Consider the following 18630-nt stretch of genomic DNA (forward strand, 5'->3'; position numbering starts at 1 on the left):
AAGTGGGTTCTGGTAGGTTAAGGAACCACAGATTACATTTGAAGTGAATAAATTAAATTGGCAAAGTGATCTTCTTACAATAGGCATAGAACAAGCGTCAGTACAAGAGAATTATCATAATACTGGAAAGTGGACGTAATATTATGAATACACGTACAATTTTATGCAAACAGCCCAGCAATAAATATCTTGTTTAACCTCATCATTGTAATTAACTGCATTCTTTTTTTCATGGCATTTTGACCCACCCTGAAAATGATTACCTTCACAAAAGGTAGTATGTTTTTTGCAGGGCTGTTGTTTTGAATTGCATCAGATTTTACAGGTGTATTGACACTGTCTTCTAGCTGTCAGCGCTATTGTGCTCTTGTGCTCCGGACAATGTAGGATTGCGGGAAGGCATGTGATGAGAATGTTTTGCAGAATAATGACAGGAAACCTGCTCTTATGGGGAGTGATTGGGAAGAAATGAGAGATGAATTCCTGTGTAAAACGTTTGATTTGAGGTCTAAAACATTCTGCATACATGATAAATCACACTACTGAAACTTAAAACATATATTTAAATGGTTGTCTTTATTAATCTTACCAAAATATATGTATCAATGATACAAACTCACACTTTGTTTCTCTTTTGTAAATATAACTTAGCAAAGAAAAACCTAATCTAAACAACATGTATTTATGCTTTTACATATTCACTGCACTTTATGATGGTAGAAAAGAAATCGGCTATAAACTCTCAAATTACATTACAGGTACATTCCCAAAGTGCCATGCTTGGTGAGAGTGAGGGGTTTTGAGGGGTAAAAAAAGTATGCTTGAACATAAAGGTAAATAATACATAACACAACAGTCATTTGACATATTATATGGGAAAACATTGCCTAAGAGCTCCCTTTTGGCCTGTGAAAAGTACCATCATGCATTTTACAAAATATCTCTTCTGTGTCAACTAACGTTATTTTTATTAGTTGGTTCAGTTAGCTGTAACAGTTACACCTGGCAGTTACTGGGTGTGAATATTTAGGAACAAATCTCAATATATATGAGAATCTTCCCTTAGTAAACACTTAAGTTCTAACTAAGTTTGAACTAATGAAGCCAGCTCGTGCGACCTCCTCCTGAATCTTTGCATCCTTTGTGCCAACCTACTGCTTGTAATATACGTTTTAATGTGCTCTGTCTTTGCCTGAAGTGCTAGTCTCAAAAGAACATCCTCTCTGTGTTGAAGACCCTCAGCCTGGTCATGAAGTTGAAATAGACAAAGGCCAGGCAGACCAGCAGGTTCTTCATCAGATAGAGGAGGGGTGTGACAAAGCCAAAGAAGGCAATGAGGCCAACACGCACAAAGAAGAAGGGAAAGTCCTGCACGGCCACTCCTAGTGAGGGAAGCAGGGAGCTGTGGGGCATGACCACCACCCTCAGGCAAGACAGGTAGCTGAAGATGTAGATGGGGAACACCCAGCCTGAGTAGTAGACAAGGGGATGTCCTGCCACCCTCACCATCTCTACTGTGTCCATCCAGAACATAAAGCTGTCCACAAAAATGTCCGCTCGGGCATCGCTGGCACACAGGAATCTCAGTGGACCCGTGTAGGAGTACGGAGATATGCGGTACGCTGTGGTGCTCGCTGATTGTGAGCTCAATCCAGAGATACTAAATGGTCTCCCAGGATTACCTGGTATCCCCAGGACTGTGCCGTTGGTCTCTGGTCGAGCCCCTGCTCCGTTCTGGTTCCTGTCATTGTGCTGGTTTGCTCCCGGTGGCGTAGGATTTGGCCTGGCTTGCCCGGGCACAGCTGGCCCTGATGCAGCTGGAGTGATAGGTGTGACTGGTGTTACCTGTTCCACATGTGTGAGGACAGTGGAGGGGATGTCAGCATCTCTCTCCATGTCATTACCTGGGGAGAGAAAGTCAGAGCAAAGCAAATCTGAAAATACCTTTTATATGTTGCTTATCTTCATGTAGTTTGGTGTCCGTGGGGTTGTTTTTGAAAATTAGCCAAACAAGACAAGAATCATGATTTTATTTTGAATATTGTTTGGCCAAAGACCCACCACCAAATCTTGTGATAGTAAAAATGCAAACATTATTCTGCTGTGTAGTTGAAGCCAAAACTTCCTGAGGCAGCTGACGTTGAAAATTCTCAAAAGGATTGGGTTTTCCAAGAAATGTACTCAAACCACGTCAATGCTTCCCTTTAGAACACACTGCTGAAGTTCTGTCAGTTCAGCACTGTGTTACAAGAAATGGCTAACAAATGTCCAGCTCATTTCCTCAGGTGTATCAATATTTTTCAACTGCAGGCACAGAGTCAAAGAATAAGAAGTTCAAATGGTTCTGGATAAATTATTTAAAGAACTGTTGGCTGTATTTGTTGCCTCCAAGCTCCTGTAATGTAAAGCCGGGCTGGTATCACTATAGAAGTTGGCAGGGGAAAGTTCAGGATCTAAAGCACTCGGTTAGTGATTTGTGTAATGTGTTCAGAGAGCGGCGCTCACCCTGGCCGGTCAGTCTGCAGTGGCGTATCCTTTCCACAACGTCAATACAGATGAGAGAGAACAGCACTAGTGATACAGGGAGCTCCATGAACGTATCATGTGTCATGTGGTTATTTATCTGAACCTGGGCAAACAGCCAGAAAATCATAAATTCAACATACTAGAACATTTCATCTGATTACCTACTCACTTCCAATCAATATAGAACCCTACAATTGACATCAACAATAAAAGGACCTCTGCACCAAGCCAGGGCTCGACAGTAACGGTTGCCCTTGGCAACCAGATTTGAGTCAATTGGCAACCGTTTCATGGCCTCTGGTTGCCCCCTTTGGCAACCACCTCTTCAATATTTGTGGGGGTTTTTTTATATATAAAAACAAATCAAAATTTACAAACCTGGAAAATCGTATTTCAAAAGAAGGCAATATTGTATTTGGTTATCTCTGTAAAGTGTAAACACTATGTTTGTGCGCAACACAACATTTCAGCTGCTGTGTGACCAGTTTCCACACATGCGCGTTTGCCTTGACGCAATTTTCTGTTCACGTTAACGCCGCACGTTAAAATACGGTGCTAATATGGCACCGGTGCCTGGTATCTACCGGACAGAATGGCAACGCAGATTTGGTGCCTCGTTACGGTGTCACTTAAATGTCTGCCCTGCTCTCTGATGCTCCGAAACAGACAAGGCAACAGAAACATCGCTGCATGTCACGCTAGTAAACACTATTAACACGTTACACTTGGCAGCAGGTAACATTAGCCTACCGTTAGCTACAGTTGTAACTGGATTAAACACGGTTAAAATGCTGACAGGTAAACGGTGTAAAAGTGTGACTGTATTTCACTGTAGAGGATTCCAACAGCGGGACGTACAACAGTCTGCTGCTAAAGATATGAGCTAAAAGACAAACTAGCACTTGGTCACTGCTGTGAAGGACAAAATGTTGCATTTACTTAAAACTAGTAAACCTTGTAGTGCATTCAAAGTTATTGTAAAATACTCTTTTCTCATCTGTTCTCGTATTTTAACAGCAATTTTCTGGTGAAATAAGTCATTATTGTTAAAAGTTATTGTTATTTAATTTTTTATAATCATTTAAATTCCCCCCTTTGTTGTGCTGATCCGAAAATTGATCCGATCTGTGACTCAAAACCTTGATCCGATCCGTGAGTTTTGTGATCTGTTGCACCCATATTTGAGAGGGATGGGAAATTATATGGCAACATTATTAAAATGTGTGGTATAGTTACATAAGAAATGAATTGCTCCAAATATAGGCAGTTTAAAACATTGCAACCGTATTGTCAATTTCGGCAACCAAAAGCTGATGCCTGGTTGCCAAGCTGGCAACCACTTTAAAAAGTTAGCGTTGAGCCCTGCAAGCATTCACAAATAGATGTCTGACCTCCTCTAGTACTGGGTCAGTGGTCTAAATCACTTGGAGCGCTGGTATTTGCCTGAGTCAGGACTTCATACCAACAGGACACAGATCAAAGCAGACATCTGGTCATCTTAGCAAAATTTATGGCTCTTATGTAAAATACACCAGATAAGAAAGGGCCAAAAGGTCAGCTTGGGCTCTAGAAAGGGCCACATAAAACAGCAAATAGGATCTGGGCTGCAGCCAGTGAGGAAGTGAAAATGTGCCTCATGGACAGATGATTTGACAAGGGCAGTTTGGACAGGAAGAGGAACCAAGCTGCTTATCAGTAGCTCCTTATCCATATTCATCCCCTGAGAACCAAAAGGTTCCTCGCAAATCATCACCTTTATTCCACTCACAGATGCCTTGCAATGCGATTCCACTCACCAACATTTTATATAACTTAGGTCCCAAATGTTGTGTTGTGGCGGGTATTTTTTTAAGTTCCAAGAAGCTTCGTTTGGATGATAAACGCAATCATCAAAAATAACTACAAAAGGATCTATTACAAATGTATCAACATAAGGATCAAAGTTCATAATCAGAGTACCGGTAGACTGATACAACACATGAAACAAATGTCAAACACTCCACAACATGTTGTACCTCAGAGCTGGCGATGAGAAATGCAAAGCAGGGCAATGTGGACAGGATCACATATACGAGCGCCACAGGCCTCCTGATACAAAGACAAAGGAAGGGAAAGAAGTTAGGAAGGAAGACAAAAGTCAGTTGCAGGACTTGCTAACTCATGGTTTTCATCAGCCTAGTGCAGTCTAAACCAGCCACAGACAAACCAGCTGGTCAGATCTCAGACAGTGCTGCACTGCCGTCCCGGCTGCTGACCATACACAGCTAAGAACCTCTGAGGCCCCTGACCTCAGGAGAAACTCACCACTTCTTCCTCCCAATGAGAAACTTCTTCTTTGCAAAGACCATATACTTCATGGGTACCCAGACCAGCAGGGCGGTGGAGGTGACATAGGCAATGGAGGAGGCCACGATCAACCAGTAGGCCGTGCTGCCATCTCCGGGGGGCCGCATAGACGTTTTGACCTTTGCTACGATGACGGCGAACCTCTGCATGACGATGAAGAGTGGCACGCACAGGCCTGCAAACTGCAGCACCTCGCACAGGGCGAACTTCAGCGTCCTCCCCGAGCCCATGCTGTGGAGCTCAAAAAAAGAAAAAGAAGGGAGGGAGACGGGGCTGTTGTCGCAGTGAGGCAACCCCTGTCCCTCTGAGGGCTGGTCAGGCCTCGGACCAGTGCATTGTCTGCCTCCACTAGCATTTTCCACACACCACAGCCCTGGCTCTCTGCTCACCCAACTGCTTACACTGCACTAGGCATTGTATACCTCGGTGTGACGGTGATGTGACTGGCTCTTTACTCTCTTTATACACAGGATAAAAACAAAGGCTGTCTCACTCTGCACCCTGAAGGATATGTTTGTACTACAGACATCTCAGTGGGATGATTTAGTCTTAAAAAAATAAAAAATAAAAAAAAAAAATATCAGTGCTTTTGAAGCTAAAACCCCATCTTATCAATCAGCTACACATAATAGATTACCTACATTATTCTGAGCATCTAAAATACATAGCTTTGCATTAGTTATACCGTATATTCTACCTGAACATTCTCCAAAACCAGCAAACACAAATGGACTCACAGTAAAAGCAACATCCAAGGCACTTGTGGCTCTTCTCATATTTAAACATTGCCACCTAGTGGCAAAATGTGATAACTGTAAAATATCAAATACTACACAATGATGTTACAAATACTAGGCTCAAAAACATTGCTTCAACATGTATTTTTATCAACAGATTAAGATAAATTGATTAATACTGGTTGTGTCTTCATGACAAAAAGCCAGCAACATGCCCTCAGGCTAGCCAACTAAAAGCATGAGCTAAAAAGATGAATTAAGTTGTTTTCTCATTGGTCTCTTTTAGTCCAAAATACATCCATGCACACTATCTTTCATGCTGTGACCCTGTTCATACAAGTTCAAGCTAATAATTAAGAGAAAGTTTGGTGTTGACTTGTTTAGAACCCAAAACCTGAAACCAGGGTTTTTCCGGACTCAGAATGGACCCTTGGGGGGGGGGGGACTAAGCATGACAGTAAGCATGATCGGTCCTCGTACAGTAGTCTATATCCACGACGTTCCACTTCTGGAATTGGTCCGTTGCCACCGGAAATTCCGCCGGATGTCCTTCTTTTCAGCCGGATGTTTCCTTCTGCTTTCTTTTTGTTGGAATTTTAAACTCTGGTCGATTTATAAGGGCTATGTAGAGCTGGGCGATATGGAAAAAATCTAATATCACGATATTGTTGACCACATACCTCAATATCGATATTGCGGCGATATTGTAGGGTTAACAATTGGTGCTTACAAAGAAATATTTACACAATGAGATTTTTGATAAATAATCATCATTGATGTGTATATAATAACTAAGTGGGTAAAGGCAAATAACAGAAACGCTAGAACAGTCTGGTAAATTAAAAAAATTAATTCAAAAATCACTTTACTGTAATCCAGCCATTAAAACCAGGGACAGATAACATTTGTGTCATATCACGATATTACAATATCCAAAATCTAAGACGATATCCAGTCTCATATCACGATATCGATATTGATATATTGCCCAGCCCTAGGGCTATGGTTAACTGCTCCTCACATCTCTGCAGGGTGAGTTTTCTGTTGCACGACTAAAACAAGTTCCTTCCCGAGGCTATTTTGCAGCAGCTGCATAGCACCGCCCAAGACAATTGTGATTGGTTTAAAAACATGGCAATAAACCAGAGCACGTTTTTCTCCCATCCCGGAATGCTGTGTGAACTAGCCAGACCCTCCTCCGCAGCACTGTGGAGGAAGGTACAGTACAGGCCTTATTTGATAGAAATCTATGTATTTTCCGTCACAAAACGTATGCCTTTTCTATGATGCACTCTTATGTCTCTTTGATATAATGTGCTATTTCAAATTCCCCACTAAGTTTAACACAGGTGAAAATCACTGAGCGCATACCTGTTCTCCTCAAAGTGCTGTTATGCTCCTCACTTTGTATGCCCTGTCAGTTTGGGTAGCTACTGTCATGTTTGCTCTACAAAGTCCAACTTTACTGCTTTGGTGTTAGGTAATCCTCTCAGAAAGACGCTGGCGATCCTGAAAAGGCTATTTTGACCATGTACCACTCCTCTTAATAATTAACAAGGCACACGGGAAGCAAAAAGAGCCTCTTCCCTGACAAGCTAGCTTGCAGTTAGCCATTTTTTTGCTGGAGAACAACTGCACGTTAAATCTGATTATTCTTACCAGAGGTTTGGTTTATAACAATATCCGGCGGCTGGTGGGCACCGAGGTCTTTCATCTCAAGTTTTTCTTCAAAAAAACAGACACATTTTGCTGTAGAAGATAATCCACGTCTTTAATGATGACCGCAGAAACTCCAACAACTACCTGAAAATGACGTCCACAGCACTTCAAGCCAATCAAATTGCAGCGGGGTAACAGTTAATTAGCTGTGGGCATGCGCATTGTTGTATTCCACGCTCCAGCTATCACCCAATTATCGTCCTCAAGCCAACACAATTAAAACACAGTTTTTAAAACTGTTCAGTAACACTTCTTAATAAGGGCACAAATCATATAGGCTATGAAAGTAATACAGCATAGCTATGATGAATTCCTGTTGCTCACCATTAGGCTAACTATGACTTTATGTTCACACTTAGGACTAATAGATCAATTAAGGAGTGATACTTAGGCCTACTTTTAATACTTTGAGTAGTTCCTGATAATACTTCTAAGGCCTACATACCGTACTTTTACTTAAATGACATGTCAATGCAGGGCCTTTTTTTATCACTATACTAACAGCTCCTGGCCCACCGGCTGGCCACGCACTTGTTGCACTAGTCCCGCGAGATAGGGGAGCAGGATGGATGACCATGCTGCTCCCCTCCCTACCAGCCCCAGCTGTCAGCTCCCTTCCTGACTTCCCCACCCTGCCCCCGGTACCATGGCGTACAGCGAGGAGGACGGCACGGTTGAGGAGAAGGAAAACAACAATAAGAAGAAAACGAAAAGCGCCCTCGCTACCGCATGGCTCACTTTCTACAACATCGCCATGACCGCCGGGTACGTGCGTTTATCCGCCCCGCCCGGCTATTAATAAGAAAAGTCTATAAGTTAGCCGCTCCCTAAAAAACTGTAAGCGCGTGTTGCTGTTTATAGGACTGTGTGTCTCTGTGGCAAGCCGAAAGTGCCTGTTCAGCTCGCTCAGTTTAGCAGTTCACACGAGTTGGGGAACACTTGAGTAAACAATTTGATATTTTAAAATATATAGAAATATAAGGGGTATCTGTGTGAGTGTCAGAAAATGAATGAATGGCGTTTGGTTAAAGTGACAGGCTAGCGCTGCAGCCGTGTCCAAATAGGGCTGACTGGATGGTGTCAACGTCAAGGCCCACAGTGCGGCAGACAGTTGCAGTGATAAGTATAGCCGGAGTGCGTTGACACTGGAGCCCAGGTCTGGGACACTGAAATGCTCAATGGGCAGATTTTTTTTATAACAACATAACATTTGTGAATTTCAAACGGAGCATTTCGTATCGTGTTTATATGATAAACTGACAGGACAAACGGATTGGAATCGATACTTATTTGCTCATGTCACTTCAGCTATGACTAGGCTATAACAGAGCTGTCAGATCAGTGGCACTCACCGGATCAATAATGATTAGACGACGTGCCTGTTTGCAGTGGTGGGAAAAGTACTTTTACTTCAGTAATTGTGACAATACCACAGTCTAGAGATACTCTGTTACAACTAAAAGTCCTGCATTTAAAACGTTACTTGTGTAAAAGTATTGTAAGTAAGTAAAGTGTATTTGTATAGCACCTTTCACAGATAAAAAATGTAAATAAAACATTAAAATACAAGAACATTTAAATACAAAAAGAAAACAAAACAAACAACCATGAAAACCATTGACTAACCAAAGGCCTGCTTGAATAGCAGATTCTTCAATTGCTTTTTAAAAGATTCAACAGAATTCACACAACGTAGAGAGGGAGGCAAGTCATTCCACAGCCTAGGAGCTGCTTGGAATGATCGATCCCCTCTAGTTTTAAAATGAGTGCGGGGAACCACTAATAGCCTCTGACCTAATGACCTCAGACTACGGGTGGGAGTATGAAGCTGTATCAAGTCAGAGATGTAGGGAGGAACTTCACCGTGCAGGGCTCTAAAAGTAAGGACCAGGATTTTAAATTGAATTCTATGCTGGACTGGTAACCAGTGAAGTGCCGCTAAAACAGGTGTGAAGTGTGCTCTTTTGTTAATGTGAGTTAAAAGCCTTGCAGCAGAGTTCTGAACAGCCTGGAGACGGTAAAGCTCCTTCTTACTCAAACAGGTAAAAAGACTGTTACAGTAATCTAAGCGAGAGGAAATGAAAGCATGAATGATCATCTCCAACTCACCCTTTGACACTAGTGTTCTTAATTTGGAAATATTCCTCAGTTGGAAGAAACTGTTTATAACTAGGCCTAATTGTTTAGAGTGGTGCTCCAAGGACATGGCTGAATCAAAAACAACACCTAAGCTCCTGAGGCTTGGTTGGACAGATGAGCCTAGGTCACCAATATGCTGCTTTATCTATGCTATTTTTTTTTTTGAGTTCAGAAGCAGAAAGTTGTCACATGACCACTGTTTGATACTAGTCAAGCAGTTAATTAAAGAAGACATCATATCATCCGCACACAGATGGTAAGATATGTCACTAAATTGACTAATTATCTGTCCTAGAGGAAATATGTACAAAAGGAACAGAACAGGTCCCAAGACAGAACCCTGAGGTACCCCACATGCCAACTCTGCAGTTTCAGACATTATCTTATTCACATAAACACTAAAACTTCTACCAGAAAGGTAGGATGAAAACCATTTTAAAAACTGATCCAGACATCCCAACCAGATCACGAAGCCTATTTATCATAATATTATGATCAATAGTGTCAGGAAAATGCTAGGTAAGTATAGTAAATTATTACAAGTTAATGTAGGCCTACTCAATGCATTGGAAAATGGCCCAGTGTCTGTTATACTACTATTTATTACATTATTAATAAATAATGCATTACTACAGTAAATATTCTTAGTTACATTATAACACTGCAATTAAGGCATTAGGCTAATGTTAAGGTAAGGTACATCAACACAACATGCAGAGATCAATACTTTTATAGTCATACAAACATGTCTTCATTAACTTCTACAGTATGCAGTATCATATTGTGAGATTTATTTTTAAAATGATTGTTATTCTTATATATATATATATACAGTTTTGTTTGAATATATGCAAAAACAATGTCTGTCTGATTCTGAAGAGATGATTTCAATATGCCAGCTAAAGATGACATTTTTAGTTTGACCTCACATGTAATGATCACACTGACATCAACTGAACTGGTTTTCACGTAGTCAAACAAATAACATGATACAGAACACAATTTGTCAGAGCAGCCCAAATTGTAGTATCCAATCAGAGCTGATAGGTCATTGTGTTAAGCAAAATAGGAACTTGAAAATGTCGCTCTAAGACAGTATAATAAAAGCATTTTTTCGTATTACTTTTTTTGTGATATTTAAAAGTCAAAACGATTAATTGAGAAAATAATCAGCAGATCTATCAATGAGTTGCAGCCCTGTATCCATTCCAGCCATTAACTCTTTAGCTTGTTAATTGATCCTGTCAACAGTTATGTGAGATAATCGTTGTGTAGTTAGTTATAAAGAGTCTCCTCCTGTTTAGCTTCACTTTGATTGTGTTTTGTATGTTGCTAAGTTGGTTCAGAGAGGGAGACGACGCGACAATTTTGTTCAAAGGATTTTTGAATGTTACACCTGGATTACATTTTTGGTAGTATTTCACTTACATACATCCACATGAGTTCAGGAGCCGCCCCAACTGTTTAGCTGCCTTTACTCAGACATTTTCAAGTCTAAGTGAAGGAATATCATTTTTGCATTGTCTCATACGAAGGGTTGGTTACTGTTGACATGTTTGTCATAAAGGAGAATTGTAAAGAAAGTGAAAATAATTTAAGTACAACTCTTTTAAACTTGAAACTGCTGAGATGTGGGTTACGTTTTGGAAATGTGTTAATATGCTAATATGTTTTACAAAAGCCACAAATTTTGCAAGAACTAATGGGTAGTTAGGTTAACTTTTGATGTATAATTCCATGGGCTCTTTGTTATGCTCCTACTGTAGTAGATTATGTGTAATGCCACATCTTTTCTTTTGGTGAAAGTACTAAAATTGAAACACGAAAGACTTTTGTCGTCTCAAACTTCAGCCATGATTTTACCAGTGTAATCATGCCATTACGGCTTCTTTTATCAAGTCAATAGTTACCACTAAATATCTATTGTCACTGTAGGGCAGTAACAAGTTTGCTGCTGCTCTAACTGTGCATAACGTGCACATTTTCTGTCTTTTCATTGTTGATTTACACTACAAGAAGTGCAGGAGGAGCCAGATAAAATGTCCTCAGCGGTTGTCAGATGCAGAAAAGTGCACTTAACAGAGCTGTGAGAAGATGCAGTAGGTTTAAGGTTTGAGTTTGAAAAAAATGAGCATTTGCCATGTCAAAATGTACGCTGTGCACTATATGCAGAGCTTAATAACACGGTTTTCAGTTTCTACCAGGGACACAAGAAACTCTTTCACCATTCATCTCGCACTAAGTGGTGCCATTATGTAATGTTTCGTTTTGTTTCTGCAGGTGGCTGGTTTTGGCCATGGCAATGATGCGCTTCTACATCCAGAAAGGCACACGAAAGGGTTTATACAGAAGTATAGCAAGGACACTCAAGTTTTTCCAGACCTTTGCATTAGTTGAGGTAAGAATTTGAGTGGAATAGCGTTTGCTGTCATTCGCATGGCTGCACAGTCGTAGCATGACCTGATAAAATAGTTTGTTACAGTGAGAAATGACAATGATTTTAAATAGGTACTTTAGATGAGGGTAATTAATATATTTTTATGTTTCTTGTCTTACAGGTCGGACATTGTGCCATTGGTATGTGATGATTTTTGTTTATGACTTATAATTTATGTTAAAATGTAAACAAATGTATATTATTGTGCCAACATCTCTGCAGCTGTAATGGTTGTTGTTTTCTTTCTCCTGCTCTGCTGCAGGGATTGTGAGGACTTCTGTGATTGTAACCGGGGTGCAAGTGTGTTCACGGATTTTCATGGTTTGGTTCATCACCAACAGCATCAGACAGGTGACAATCACAGCACAGCACAGACTCTTCTGCTACTGTGGTTTTATTTAGTTGTACGAGCAAAATAGAATGAAGAATTGCATAATTTTTGGTTATGTTCTTTGCTGTCTGTGAAAAAATACACAAGAAATACTATTTTAATCACAAACTTCACTTCAATAGTATTACCTTTACACACAGCATACATGTTAATATCATTCCATAATAAAAGGTCTCATAGGGTTTACTAGACAATTTTTTCTGTGTCTATTTTAAGCATCTGTTGCATGAAAACGGCAAGAACCCATGTGCTTTATTATAGTTGTGTTTGTTTTGTATTTACAATCATTGCTGTCCCACATTTGCACTTGTCTGGTTTGACTCATCTAAACAAGTTACTTTCTCCTTCCTCTGTATATTTGCCATTTTTTTTCACGATTTAAATGAAGATCCAGAATGAAGAAAGCGTAATCCTATTCCTGGTTGTGTGGACGATCACAGAGATTACCAGATATTCCTACTACACATTCAACCTGCTCCACCACCTGCCGTACTTCATCAAATGGGCCAGGTGGAGATGCCATTACCCCGTGGCCAGGATGAGCTTGAACTGTCATTACTGTGTCGGACATTGTTATCTGAGCATGTCGGCACTGATCTGGCGATTTCACCTCTGGCATGCAGCCCTCCCCGGGCCTAGACCGGCTTTACATGAGGAAGTTGTGTGTGTGTGTGTGTGTGTGTGTGTGTGTGTGTGTGTGTGTGTGTGTGTGTGTGTGTGTGTGTGTGTGTGTGTGTGTGTGTGTGTGTTTTAAGTATTGCCTAACTCACACAGAGGGGAGAAGCATGTGTGTGTTTATTGATTAGCACCTCATTAGCCATTCTCTTGTCAATGGTGGATGAACCAAAGGCTAACATGACTGATGTTGGAGAAAAGAAGTTACATTTAATAATTTTAGCGCTTATTTAGATGTTTTATTAATTATTTAATTGTTGATTTCTGATTGATAATGGCGTAGATCTTTCTTGTAACTTACTCAAAAAAAAAAATTCTGACAAGGACACCAATCCAACAATTGTTGTTTTAATGTCAAAGCCTAGATAATCATATCAGCACAAAAAGACATAAAACATGAAACCACTGTCATGATTATCAGTGAAATGTGATGACGATCAACATATTTCTCAGCTCTAGAGTGACATAATGCCTGCCTACTACTGTATGAAGAGCACTTGTGACGTGGCAGTCTCTCTGCTACAGTAGCTCAGCTGAAACTGGAGTCGTCAGGAGGAACATCAGCTGTACACATTGATAGCTGTCCAACACAGGCTTGGCTTCTCACAGCCAAGAGAGAGACTATCTCACTTCAGAATAGTGACGTTTACATTTCCCATCAACTCATTCACTAAGTGAGACACTGTTCTGTCTTTGCAGACAGAGGTTCACCAGAAGAATGTGAATTTTTCTGCTACTTCAGTGCGTCGTAGGATTGTCAGTTTTGTGCCAGTTACTCTTTTGTTTTGGGTTTTTATTCTCATATATTGAATGCCACTCTTCTCCCTGCCCCCCACCCTTAACTGCTTTCTTTAAGCATGAAGGAGACCCCCCCCTCGAGAGGGGCTCATGTTCAGCTGCTCATGTTTTTAAGACCATCTGTTTTGGTCATGGAATGTTCGTCCAACTTTTCTCTCACATCCCCCGAGACGCTCCCCCGAGCCTTTGCTGTGGTCTCAACTAAATACAGGATTTCTATAGCCCTGAGTCATGCCATATATCATACTACAGAGATAATTGTGACGTGCCTGCCTCTCTTTGACACAGTGTCACGAAGAGAGGCAGGCACGTCACAATTGTGTGTGACAGGCAGTTGTAACAGAAAGCCAAGAAGATTGTGAATGAGTTCATGAAGAGCAGCTCTATTCTGAACTTTAGTGATTTTATTACACATTCGGAAACATATTTTTATGTCGCATTCCTAGATTTGTTTACCAAGTTATAAAGTAAAGCCAACTTTCTTCAACTGTCTGTGCATGCATTTAAGTGTCAAAGTTTAATCAAAAATGTATCCATTGTCACTGTAGTAATCAGCCATGTAGTGCACTGACAGTTGTCAAAGGCCCAAACTGCAGCCACAACCTGATCCTGCAGCTTTGCCCACTACAACATCTGCCAAATCACATCCCTTTTCACAAGGCATACCCAGCCCCCTTTCCAGGTTTTAGTCAGCGCCCATCGTCAGTAGTGGCTTTTTTAAAATACGTAGTATAGAGGCACTCTATAGACATTAGATGTCATTCTACTTTACCTCAACTTCTTTCTCTTGGCTCCCCATTGATGGAATGGCTTTCCTTTTTCCATTTTTGTGGTGGTGAATCCTCAAAATCCATGATTGAAGGCTGGCTCAGCATTGAATACCTGATCAATGTTGGGAATTCAAACCCAAGTAAAATTAAATAGAAGCAAACATGGACGTCGATGTGATTTTTGTAGCTTCTTGACTTGTCAGTTGCTGTTTGGCTGCCAACTTTTAAGTCTCAAATGTTAAAAGTTGTCAAAAGTTTTTTTAACAACACACACACCAGTGTTATGCACCAACTCCAGGAAAACAGCACAGTTTAATAAACTATGAAGGGAACTGAATTGATTGTGTTTGATTACCGGTCTAAAGCAGGTTTAAAACATGAAATTAGACCAAAGAGAAAACCAGAAAAAAACCCTATGCATGGTTGCTTATGCTAACTGTGCGTGAGTGTAGCCTACTTACAATTTAAAAGAAGATTTTAAGGAGCATGCCTTGATTGTTAAACTCATCCTCTAAAGTTTGCACTGTTACAGTTTGAGTGTAGATTGTGTGTGTAGACCTCTAACCATGTGAGTGTTTTAACATTCGCAAACTTAAACTGCAGTGAGTGTTAGTTGCAGGTGTGTGACCGCAGACATCTTTTCCTTCCCAGATACAACCTCTTCATCGTCTTGTATCCCCTCGGAGTCGCCGGAGAACTGCTGACCATTTATGCTGCTCTGCCGTTCGTACGCAGATCTGGAATGTACTCCATGAGGCTCCCCAACAAGTATAACGTGTCCTTCGACTACTACTACTGCCTAATCATCGCCATGTTGTCCTACATCCCACGTAAGGAGGGTTTTTACTCCCCACACGGCACGTTACGTTAAAACATGTAGAGGAAGATGACCCAGGATAGATGACCCCTCTATTGATGATTCATCTGTGCATCTTCCACTACATGAGACTTTAGAGATGGCTTCTTTTGTGGTATTGTGACAGCAGGGTCTAAAAAGCATGGCAACATTTTGGAGCCAAGTGTGTAGTATCCCACATATCCTTTTAACCCCAATGTTGTTCTGTGGCAATGAAAGACTCTGCGACCGGTGTTGTTTTTCTTGCTAAGAGGTTGGTTGAAAGGATCGATATCACTCTCATATCTACACGTTAAATATGACGATGGAGCCAGGAGACGGTTAGCTTAGCTCAGCATAAAGACTGGAAATGGGAAAACAGCTAGCCTGGCTCTGTCCAAAGGTAACAAAATACGTCTACCAGCATCTCAAAGCTCACTAATTAACATGTTATATATTGTTTGTTTAGAGCAAAAACAAAGAGTTGCAGTGATTTTCTGGAGTCTCATTTTGTTGCTTGGCAACCTCAGGGTGACGACAAGACTCCAGGAAGTCACTGCTAGGCTAACCATCTTCTGGCTCTAGCTTTACATTTAGCCTACATACATTAGAGTGGTATTCTATCTATAATCTTCTTCTCAAGAAAACAAATGAGTGTATTTACCAAAACGTCAAACTATTCCTTTAAATGTTTGAGAGACCTGGAGCCATCTTTGTTTTTCATGCTACAGTATAAAGCAGCAAAACACAATTCCACATCTGCAAATGTATGTTATTAACTGATGTTAAAATGCTACATATAGCATCTTTGTGCAGAGTGAAATTGTTATATACAAGGGGATGGAGATCATAACTTAACAGTAGGCTATAATCCAATACAGCACAACATCAATGCAGTAAATGGTTCTTTTAAGAAGCTGATAACGAACAAATGTTGAGAAAGTTGCTGTAGTTTCAGATGTTGTATTGAATCGCATACATATACATAAATATTGCACATAACACATTTAATATTAAGTGTTACGAAACAATACGATCAGGATTGTTTTGTGGTTCGAATCCTATCATCTAGATCTCGGAGAACAAAGCTACATGAAGCAGGGTTCAGTTCCCAATGTTCTAAAGGTTCAATGAGACACACAAGGATATACATATTTTCTAACAGTCGAATCGCTACATTCATTTAGATGACGTGTAGTAAGATACAAAAGAGTCAGGATGGGCGGAAGGATTGTCCCAAGGTTTGTTCACACAGGTAGGAAAACAGTGTTGCAATTTAGGATACAAATAAAACTGATGAGAACGACTTTCTTCAATGGAATGTAACATTATTCACAACATTAAGTTTTGCATGTCTTGAAAATGCTTCTTGGTGTCCTGCTTTTCATTGGGAATTCAGTCTGGGTTCATTGATCCTGTTTATTTTCCCACAGTGTTTCCTCAGCTCTACTTCCACATGCTGCGGCAGAGGAGAAGGGTGCTTCATGGGGAGGTCATAGTGGAGAAGGACGACTAGACCAGCCACCACCTCATGCCTTCGTTTGAGCCAGCCTGCCTCCACCATCACCCTCACACCCCCCACTTCATCTCCACCTCCTCATCAGCACCATCGGCTGTTAACGTTCTTCATTGACGGGACGGGAAGAGCCGCACAGATGACGACCTGTCCAACAAGAGCAATAACAATCAGGAAGAAAGGAGTTCACCAGTACTGAGCAATAATCACTGATCCTAAGTCTTTACAGGATTAATTCCTATGTGAATGGTAATATTGGAAACATGTTTACAGTCCCAGCGTTGCTGGAGCTTGAGACAGAAGCCTTGAAGTTATGTCTCAGCACACAGTCCTTTATTCGCTCACCACCCTTACTCCACCTTGTTGCACTGAAAAACATGAGCCACAGCAGAGTCATAACACCTGTGTGAAGGATAAACGAGAGGCTTCCAGGGAAATGTGAAATGAAACATGGGAGGAAGATTGTAAATTGTGTCTCCTGAGTTGTCCAAACTTCATCCCCCCAACCAACCCAATTGGCATTATTATTTTTTAAGTGTATTCCACCGAAGTTATTTTATACAGAAGAAGCGTGGCTGTACAAAACAAGGTTTAAAAAGAGAAATGACTCCTAGTTCTATCATACCTCAACAATAAATCTACATTTAGACAATATGCTGCTTCTTTTGTGTATGTTTGTAAATGACGCAATGTGAAATTAGCGGTTAATAGCATATTTCTTAATTTATTCACATAATGTATCACTTAGAGCGCAGCTCAAACTTAACATTTTCTCCGCTTGGCTCCTGCATTCTTCTATGTTGCTTTGATGTTTACTATGTAAAATGTTAATTTACAAGAGAGCATCTTAAACAGATTTGAGTCTTCAAAAAGTAGCAGCTTTTTCTAGACTGCTGTAGATGAGACAACAATTTAGATTTTTGTGAGCACTCGCAGTCTTCAGTCGCTGTTGTTTGTTTTTTAACATAAAGAATCTCATGTCCGTGTTAATAGAAAGGTAGTTAGATTCCCTCCTGCTAAAGGTGCTATTGTAAGATCATTTCAGTCTTCTGTGCAGCTGAAGGATTGACTGTGATTGAGCAGGAAAACAGGATGTGAAATGATTGAGAGGAAATGTTGCATAGCCCATGGTTATCTAAGAAAAGCAACATTTTTGCTTATAATCTGGGTTAGAGAGGAGAGAAACAATAAAAGTCAATGTCACAAAAATTACTGGAAAAAGTAATTTTTCAAGAAAAGAACAATAGAAATGTGAAAATACTTTTTTTGTGCAAAATCAATAAACTAAATTCTACAACGGAGACTTTTGTGATGACCTTCACACTTATGCAGACAGATAAGCCATCTGTTACCAGATCTGTTTATCTGGACCTGCATACAAATGTAGAAATAAGCCAACAAATACAAACACCTCGTTTAGTTTTTACATATTTATTTGTGAGTGTTTCCTTCATTTTTTGTAGTGTTGTTTAAGTGTTTTTCTTAACAGGAAACAGTACCTGAGTGCAGAAAATGGCACATTTTATATTTGTAGGTAGCATCCAGAGATTCATATTCATAAACATATGTATGTCTGTAATAGTGAAAAATAAATCTCATAATCACAAAATACTATATCATACACTATGTAGTGTATAGAGTATTAAACTGTAAACGTTCAGTCTTGAACTAAAACTCAAGCTGATTGTGACATTTTTCTGTATTTATGTGTAAATACTTCCTTTGGTTTCTACTTGTATAA

General features: G+C 40.3%; 2 protein-coding genes across 2 annotated transcripts; one reads left to right on the forward strand and one right to left on the reverse strand.

Annotated features, from left to right (window-relative positions):
- Positions 1-1206: 1206 nt before the first annotated feature.
- On the reverse strand, positions 1207-5102 carry LOC144537433 (transmembrane protein 236). The gene is made up of 4 exons (XM_078281166.1): positions 4831-5102; positions 4542-4614; positions 2506-2629; positions 1207-1904 (listed from the first exon to the last, which is right to left on the reverse strand). The coding sequence occupies exons 1-4, from the start codon at positions 5100-5102 to the stop codon at positions 1207-1209; spliced, it is 1167 nt and encodes a 388-aa protein (XP_078137292.1).
- Positions 5103-7974: 2872 nt separating this feature from the next.
- Positions 7975-18087, forward strand: hacd1 (3-hydroxyacyl-CoA dehydratase 1). The gene is made up of 7 exons (XM_078280616.1): positions 7975-8093; positions 11748-11865; positions 12026-12044; positions 12167-12255; positions 12684-12805; positions 15190-15368; positions 16807-18087. Exons 1-7 carry the CDS (start codon positions 7975-7977, stop codon positions 16887-16889), a joined length of 729 nt encoding a protein of 242 aa, XP_078136742.1. The 3' UTR covers positions 16890-18087.
- The last annotated feature ends 543 nt before the right edge of the window (positions 18088-18630 follow it).

Source organism: Sander vitreus, chromosome 22 (genome assembly GCF_031162955.1).
Source record: "Sander vitreus isolate 19-12246 chromosome 22, sanVit1, whole genome shotgun sequence".
Classification (NCBI taxonomy): domain Eukaryota; kingdom Metazoa; phylum Chordata; class Actinopteri; order Perciformes; family Percidae; genus Sander; species Sander vitreus.

Excerpts from the sequence above, each read along its gene's own strand:
- hacd1 (XM_078280616.1), top strand. The coding sequence starts at position 7,975 with ATGGCGTACAGCGAGGAGGACGGCACGGTTGAGGAGAAGGAAAACAAC. Across the intron at positions 8,094-11,747 it reads AACATCGCCATGACCGCCGG|GTGGCTGGTTTTGGCCATGG; the intron begins GTACGTGCGTTT and ends TTGTTTCTGCAG. Across the intron at positions 12,256-12,683 it reads TCACCAACAGCATCAGACAG|ATCCAGAATGAAGAAAGCGT; the intron begins GTGACAATCACA and ends ATTTAAATGAAG.
- LOC144537433 (XM_078281166.1), bottom strand. The coding sequence starts at position 5,102 with ATGGGCTCGGGGAGGACGCTGAAGTTCGCCCTGTGCGAGGTGCTGCAG. Across the intron at positions 4,615-4,830 it reads CTCATTGGGAGGAAGAAGTG|GAGGCCTGTGGCGCTCGTAT; the intron begins GTGAGTTTCTCC and ends TCTTTGTATCAG. Across the intron at positions 2,630-4,541 it reads TTCTCATCGCCAGCTCTGAG|GTTCAGATAAATAACCACAT; the intron begins GTACAACATGTT and ends CTGTTTGCCCAG.